The sequence below is a fragment of the Ranitomeya imitator genome, chromosome 4 (genome assembly GCF_032444005.1).
Source record: "Ranitomeya imitator isolate aRanImi1 chromosome 4, aRanImi1.pri, whole genome shotgun sequence".
NCBI lineage: Eukaryota > Metazoa > Chordata > Amphibia > Anura > Dendrobatidae > Ranitomeya > Ranitomeya imitator.
This window is the reverse complement of record NC_091285.1, coordinates 455,000,297-455,009,039: the sequence shown is the minus strand read 5'-3', so window position 1 is coordinate 455,009,039 and position 8,743 is coordinate 455,000,297. Positions and strand designations below refer to the sequence as shown.

The following is an 8,743-nucleotide window of genomic DNA, read 5'->3' as shown; positions in this document are numbered from 1 at the left end:
CAGCGTAAAAGTAAAAAAAAACAAACACTACATACTTACCTACCGCTGTCTGTCCCCGGCGTTCTGCTTCTCTGCACTCCTCCTGTACTGGCTGTGAGCACAGCGGCCGGAAAGCAGAGCGGTGACGTCACCGCTCTGCTTTCCGGCTGACCGACGCTCACAGCCAGTACAGGAGGAGTGCAGAGCACAGCGCCGGGGACAGACAGCGGTAGGTAAGTATGTAGTGTTTGTTTTTTTTTACTTTTACGCTGGTAACCAGGGTAAACATCGGGTTACGAAGCGCGGCCCTGCGCTTAGTTACCCGATGTTTACCCTGGTTACCAGTGAAGACATCGCTGGATCGGTGTCACACACGCCGATCCAGCGATGTCTGCAGGGAGTCCAGCGACGAAATAAAGTTCTGGACTTTGTTCAGCGACCAACGATCTCCCAGCAGGGGCCTGATCGTTGGTCGCTGTCACACATAAAGATTTCCTTAACGATATCGTTGCTACGTCACAAAAAGCAACGATATCGTTAACGATATCGTTATGTGTGAAGGTACCTTTAGGGACTGATTTTGGAAATAAAAATATAATAAAAAAATATACTGTTGCATTTCTTTACTAAAAAAAAAAAAAAAAAACATTTTATATAAATAAAAATGACTTTCAAAAATATATACATAAAAGCAAATAGTAACATGTCAAATTTCCAAAACAAACACTATATTTTACAATAATTTGCACACAGAAAGGCAAAAATAAAGTACACAGCACAAACTAAAGATTTATATAGCAGGGTGGAGAATTAAAGGAAAGATGAGAATGTATGAAAAGAAGAGGACCACTCCTGTTGGGTTATGGCAATGATGCATAGGGGTAAAATGATTGATAAAACTGGGATGCAACAATGGGTTTAGGAGGATGGGCATGAACCAAAAATCAGAGGGTGTCTCTGTCTGGGTCTGGTCTGGGATGTTGTGGCCTGTGAATCAAGTGAGACCTTGCAGTGACCACCCAAAGCGTATTAGTCAAGTTACATACAGCAGGCAGTATACAAAAAAGGTTGCACTCTATTGTACTAAAGCATGTCAAAGTGAAATATATGAATATGAATAGCAATATGGCTTCTGTATATTAGGAAAAAATAAGATGCTATGCACACAATTTGGACAAATCCTGACTGCCCATCAACCAACATCAAGGTGGTCTCAAAAACCTGATGTATGAATAACTCTCTTAGGTATTTTACATCTGTATGTGTAAGCCAAAACCAGGAGTGGAACAACTAGAGGAAAAGTATAATAGAAACATATGCACCACTTCTGCATTTATCACCCACTCCTGGTTTTGGCTTACAAATACTGATGTAAAATACTGACCAAATACTGCTAGCGTGACGGCAGCCTTAGGCTGATGTCTGAATTCCTGGGTGTATGTGTATTCAAATTGCCTCTTCTGAGAAAAAGAGGCCTTAAACTCTATAGCGCCACCTGTTCGAAGTAGCGATCCTACAAGTCACAATCAACCCTTTAAACGAGTCGTGCAATATGACTTAGGATAAAAGCCAAATCAGTATCTCAATTCGCAGACACGGTGTTTCGGGCTGTTGGCCCTCGTCAGTGCGAAGCATGAGAACTAATTTGGCTAGGTGAGAGGCTCTGGACTGGGGTCTAAGGGGTATCGTTTTACTTTCCAATAGTTGTTTTATATCTTTTGTCAATAATAAAAGATACAGCCTGTTTTGAGAAGGTCTTAAATATAGAGTCCCATTCAGATAAAGTGGTTTGATCTCCTATGTCCCCTGATAGGGGTTTGCATACAGTTAGACCTTTTGGGATACACTCGTACGCTAAATAGCATTCTACGGTGGCAACTTCCCAAAGGTCTCGCATTTCCTTCAGCAATAGTTGTTCTAGTGTCCTCAACGATTCTTTAACCATGCTGACATTTTCGGTATTAGAATGGGTAGGAGCTTGTTTATGAGCCAAATTAAAATATTTATGAATGTTATGTATGAGGTCTTTCCTATCTATCTGATCCCCCATAGATGTCAAGCTTATAACACTGCCTATTTTAAGGAAGTTGTTAAGTAGTACAAACTTTTTTCAAACAGTGGCGCTGGTATAGAGAGGAAGGACCAGCTGCAAAATAGGACCACAACCACAGTAGTCTCAATTATAACATAAAGGGTTAATGTGCTTGTTTGCGCTATGGTCCACTTCCACAATTAGACAGGGGGATAAGAACATGTACCAGAAGCCGTGGCTTTAGTACTAGTAGCCGTACTTATAGTACTAATTGATTTCTCAATATGATGAGCAGGCCAAGTAAGTCAGTTTAGTCAATAAAACACACTGGTGCAGAGTTCCACTTAAATGCAGTGGAAGCAACATCATAAGATAATGATCGTATGTTTAGCATATTGTATGTTACTTATCAATCTGGTGGCTACACATCTATTGGACAGTATTGGCCAAATTTACATAGGCTATCCCCTGGAGAGCAGGATGAACAGCAGCTCTTTGTAGTGTTGGATTCTCCAAAGATGAGAGGACGATGACATATTGAATGAGGTTCTCATCATGATCTTCCTATTCCACTTTGCAGGGGGGCATGAGACACCACTCTTGAAGCGAGAACAGTGCGAGCAGGTGGTAATTTGGACAGCAGATGGTGCTTCCAGTATGTTTCCCAGCAGCACCCTGTCTTCCACATGGTCCGATCTCACTAGGCAAGATTCAGGACAACATAATCCTCACCCTGGTCCTCCTTGTTCCCACCATGGTCAGTCCTAGGAGACGAGTGATCCCACACTCGGATGTTGAGAGGAGCTCTTTACATTTCCATTTTTATTGTTTCTGGCCTCTCACAAGCACATTTCAAGAGGGACATGAAGAGCTCATGGGCACTGATGCCCAAACCTTTGAGCAGCCATAGTCAGAAGATGACAGTGGAGAACAGCAATTACTGTCTCAAGAGGTAAATGATGACAGCCACAGTTGCCAAAAAGTGATGTTGTTAAGTCAACAAGTCAGGAGGAACAGAGTGCAAAAGTGGAAGTCAAAATGTTGGACAAAGAAGTTACTGATCCAACTTGGGAAGGTGCCAGCAGAGCACAGAGGAAGGGATCCGCAGCATCAAAACCGCTAGAAAAAGGCAGTGGGGTGGCCAGAGTGAGAAGGAAGGCAACTGTTCCCCAGAGCACCCACAGGTGTCAAGTTCTCAGCCCCCAGTCTGGAGAATTTTTTTAACCTTTCGCGCCAGAGCCCATTTTTACGTTTCTGACCAGGTCAATTTATACAATTCTGACCACTGTCACTTTATGAAGTAATAAAGCAGGAACACTTCAATGGATCCCACTGATTATGAGATTGTTTTTTTTCATGACATATTGTGCTTCATGTTAGTGGTAAAATTTGTTCGATACAACTTGCATTTATTGCTGAAAATGTTGAAAATTTGGTAAGAATTTAGCAATTTCCTAACTCTTCATTTATATGCCCTTAAACCAGAGTTAGTAAATAAAATTTCCTTCCGTATGTCTACTTTACATGAGCACAAATTTAGAAAAAAAATTTTTTTGTTAGAAGGGTGAAAGTTGATAAGCAATTTCTCATTCTTTTTACAAAATTTAGAAAACCAATTTTTTTAGGGAGCTCATTAGTGTTTTATCGAGGATTCTCGGCGTGCTTGAATATTATGATCGAGTCGCCTCGGCTGTTAGGGAATCCCTGCATATGTAGCGGCTGTCAAACAGCCGTGTGATGTGCAGCTACTGTGACTCGAGCATAATATTTGAGCACACCGAAAATACTCAATTAATACTAGAGCATGTGCAGATAATACTTCATCTGAGTTTGCTCGCTCATCTCTAGAGCTCATCACATTTGAAGTGATTTTGACAGGCCTACATGACAGAAAATACTCAAAAGCGACACCATGGTAAAAACTGCACCCCTCAAACAGATCAAAACCACATTCAAAAAGTATATTAACCCTTCAGGTCCTTCACAGGAAACTAAAGTAATGTGGAAGGAAAAAATGAAAGGTTTACTTTTTCCCACAAAAATGATATTTTAGCCACAAATTTTTCATTTTCACAAGGGTAGCAAGAAAAAATGGACCCCAAAATTTGTTGTGCAATTTTTCCTGAGTACACTGATACCCCAAACGTGGTGGAAAACAGCTATTTGGGTGCATGGCAGAGCTCGGAAGGGAAGGAGCGCCATTTGACTTATGGTATGCAAAATTGGCTGGAATCGATAGCTAATGCCATATCGCGTTTGGAGAGCCCCTGATGTGCCGAAACAGTGGAAACCCCTCAGAAGTGACTTCATTCCCATTGAGGAATTTATGTAGATGAGTATTGAGCCCCTTGAACTCCCAGATGCTTCACAGAATTGTATAACAATAAGCTGTGAAAATAGAAAATACAATTTTTCCCACAAAAATGTTGTTTTAGCTTCATCTTTTTCATGTTTACAAGGCTAACAGGAGAAAATGGACCATACAAACTGTTGTGCAATTTCTCATAAGTACACGATACCCAATATGTGGGGGGGGGGGGGGGGAAACTACAGTTTGGCTGCACAGCAGGGCTTGGAAGACAGAGTGACATCTGTCTCTTGGAAAACAAATTTCATAGAATAGTTTGCAAACTCCATATACAGAGCCCCTAAGTGGCAGAATTGCAGAATCCCCTTTAGTGACCTTATTTTGGAAATTATACCCCTTTAGGAATTTATCTACAGGTGTAGTGAAGATTTTGACTCCATGTGTGTTTTCCAGATAAAAAGCAGCACTGGATGTTGTGGAGTGAAAATTGCAAAATCTGCCAGCTCATGCTTCTGGAGACACGCGCCCCGTAAAATGGTGGGCCATTTCCAAGATTAAAGGGAACCTGTCACCCCCCAGGCGTTTGTAACTAAAAGAGCCATCTTGTGCAGCACTAATGCTGCATTTGGACAAGGTGGTCTTTTAGTTATGCTCCCTGCACATGCTGAAATAAACACTTATAAAATGTGTTCCCTCATACCGTGAAATCGCCAGGGAGGCGGGACTTTCCTTCCTAATCAGACGCAGCACGGCCGGCATTCACACCCCCTTGGTGCCGGGCGCCGCCTCCTCAGCATTGTTTGAATCTGTCCCGGAGCCTGCGCTGTTATGTTAAACCTTGGGCATGCGCAGTTAGCGCTGCCCATCTCCTGACATGATTTGGTGTTAGGCTGACTGTGCCTGTGCGGACGCGCTGCCCGAGATCATGCTCCACAGTGTCTTCTGATTTATTCACACTACGGGGCTGGGATTCATGGGCATGCGCTGTGCATATCTTCGCCTCTCACTCATCTCCTTCCGCCTTCTTCAAACTGTGCCGCGTCAGCTGATCCCTAATCGCCACGGCATGTGCTTAGGGATCAGCTGACGCGGCACAGTCTGAAGAAGGCGGAGGGAGATGAGTGAGAGGCCAAGATATGCACTGTGCATGCCCATGAATCCCAGCCCCGCAGTGTGAATAAATCAGAAGACACTACGGGGCGGGAACTCGGGCAGCGCGTCCGCACAGGCGTAGTCAGCCTGACACCTAAATGATGTCAGAAGATGGGCAGCGCTAACTGTGCATGGCCAAGGGATAACATTACAGCGCGGGCTCCGGGACAGATTCAAACAACGCTGAGGAGGCAGCGCACGGCACCAAGGGGGGAGGAATGATGGCTGTGCTGCGTCTGATTAGGAAGGAAAGACTCGCCCCGGGACGATTTCACGGTATGAGGAGGCACATTTTATAAGTGTTTATTTCAGCATGTGCAAGGAGAATAACTAAAAGAGCCACCTTGTCCAAATGCAGCATTAGTGCTGCACAAGATGGCTCTTTTAGTTACAAACGCCTGGGGGGTGACAGGCTCCCTTTAATAACACCAGCTCACTGCTGTCTGTTTTTCCTTGGATTTAAGAAAGACTGAGACCGCACATCGCTTTTTTTATTATTAGTTATTTTACAGTCAGGGTAGACGGTCGCACAGCACAACAAGCTTTAATAGGATGACGAACCCGAACAGGGAACCAGACCTACAGTAACCAGTCCGCGCTCTGGTCGGGTTCAGATACCAGAAGTTCGGTACGAACCCCAAACGTTCTAGTTCGGGTTCGCTCATCCCTACTAGAGACCCTGTAACCTGGACTAAACTACTTCACACCCCGCATATCACTCATCGATATTATCCGTCATGTCTCATTTCCTCTTCAGAAAGAGGTTCTGCAGCAGCTAGACTCCCATTCTCAGTGCAGCTCATCCTGTTATACACGCATGCACACTGGCCAGGACACTTGGTGGGTGGCTTCAGGACCTTTAATGATGTCACGGCCATGTGACCAGTCACGTGCTGGAGTCAGCCTGTCTCTACTTTCTGCTTACACACTTCCTCCAGTCGCAGAGCCTGGCTCCTCCTTGTCGTGACGTCATTGAAGGTCCTTCAGGCCACTAGTATCTGGCACCTTCTGCCCTGTCCCTGTGACCCGGAGCTTACACTGTAGGCATCCAGTGCCTGCTGCGCACATGTCACCCTGAGCTTCCCGCTGTCATGTCCGTGCTGAGGGGGAGCAGAGGTCTCCTACAAGGTGAGGCCGCCCGTGCCCTGTGCAGCAGTGATCTGTATATACTATAGGTCTATAGTCTGGGTTCAGGTGCTCGCCCCCATTTCTCACAGATCCGATCGTGGCAGATGGAATGTGTGGGGCTTAAAGGGGTTGTCCAGCTTTCAACAATGCTGAAGTTGGTTACTTATTCGCCAATTTTTATTTTTCAGGTTTTTTTTTACAGGTTTCGCAACAAAAATAAATTTATTTTTGTCATTAAACATAAAAAAAAAAAAAAAAAAATATATATATATAGAAATTTGCCAAATAAGAAACCAACTTCAGCATCGTCAGTTTTCAAGACAGTTTTTTTTTCTTTTCTTGAATGTAATTTTTTTTTTGGATAAGTCATTTTTGCAATTGTTTTATTTTTTTGCCCTTTATCACCTTTGTGTTGCACTGTGCATTGGTGGCCGCAGAATGAGGTAACTGAGAGTTGATCAGCGAGCTCATTCTGATGGTGCAGTATAAGGCCGGCGTCACACTAGCGAGTTTTACGGACGTATGAGCACATAAAATACGTCCGTAAAACACGCATTACACACGGCCCAATGCTTCTCCATGCCCCTGCTCCTATCTGCCATATTTTACTGATCCGTATTATACGGCTTTCTACGGCCGTAGAAAATCGCAGCATGCTGCGTTTGTCACCGTATTGCGCAAAAAAACACCAATGAAAGTCTATGGAAGCCAGAAAAATACGGATTACACATGGACCAGCAGGGTCACTTGCGAGAAATACGCAGCGCTGTTAGAGAGAAAAGCCGGCAATTCAGTGCGGTGTACAGTAAAATCACACTGACAGCTTACAGTAGAATAGGTAGAATAAATGTGTACACATAGAATAGGTATATATACTAGCTGAAGAGCCCGGCGTTGCCTGGGCATAGTAAATATCTGTGGTTAGTTATAGCACCTCACTTCTCTCATTTTCCCAATCACATCTTTAATTTTCTCCCTCACTCCTCTAATTTAACCCCTCACTCCTCTCATTCCCCCCTAACACTTGTCATTTCGACCTCACATCTGTCATTTTCCGATCACTCCACTATTTTCCCTCACTCCTCTCATTTTGCACTCACACCTCTCATTTTCACCTCAGTATATACATGTTTGTCATCTCCCTTATATATAGTATACACCTGTATGTCATCTCCTGTATATAGTATATACCTGTATGTCATCTCCCCTGTATATAGTATATACCTGCTGTGTGTCATCTCCTCCTGTATATAGTATATGCCTGTAGGTCATCTCCTATATATAGTATATACCTGTATGTCATCTCCTCCTATATATAGTATATACCTGTATGTCATCTCCTATATATAGTATATACCTGTATGTCATCTCCTATATATAGTATATACCTGTATGTCATCTCCTCCTGTATATACCTGTGTGTCATCTCCCCTGTATATAATATATATCTGTGTGTCATCTCCTCCTGTATATAGTATATACCTGTATGTCATCTTCTATATATAGCATATACCTGTATGTCATCTCCTCCTGTATATAGTATATACCTGTATGTCATCTCCCCTGTATATAGTATATACCTGCTGTGTGTCATCTCCCCTGTATATAGTATATGCCTGTAGGTCATCTCCTATATATAGTATATGCCTGTAGGTCATCTCCTATATATAGTATATACCTGTAGGTCATCTCCTATATATAGTATATACCTGTAGGTCATCTCCTCCTATATATAGTATATACCTGTATGTCATCTCCTATATATAGTATATACCTGTATGTCATCTCCTATATATAGTATATACCTGTATGTCATCTCCTATATATAGTATATACCTGTATGTCATCTCCTCCTGTATATACCTGTGTGTCATCTCCCCTGTATATAATATATATCTGTGTGTCATCTCCTCCTGTATATAGTATATACCTGTATGTCATCTTCTATATATAGCATATACCTGTATGTCATCTCCTCCTGTATATAGTATATACCTGTATGTCATCTCCTCCTGTATATAGTATATACCTGTGTGTCATCTCCTCCTGTATATAGTATATACCTGTATGTCATCTCCTCCTGTATATAGTATGTACCTGTATGTCATCTCCTCCTTTATATAGTATATACCTGTGTGTCATCT

At 42.8% G+C, this 8,743-nt stretch overlaps 1 protein-coding gene across 1 annotated transcript in view; it reads left to right on the top strand.

The window, feature by feature from the left end:
• Window positions 1–6,428: 6,428 nt before the first annotated feature.
• MRPL18 (mitochondrial ribosomal protein L18) overlaps window positions 6,429–8,743 on the top strand; it is a 41,277-nt gene continuing 38,962 nt past the window's right edge. Inside the window, exon 1 of the mRNA XM_069765788.1 lies at window positions 6,429–6,599. Coding sequence (XP_069621889.1) covers window positions 6,563–6,599 — 37 coding nt within the window. The 5' untranslated portion in view covers window positions 6,429–6,562. The remainder of the gene's footprint in view (window positions 6,600–8,743) is intronic.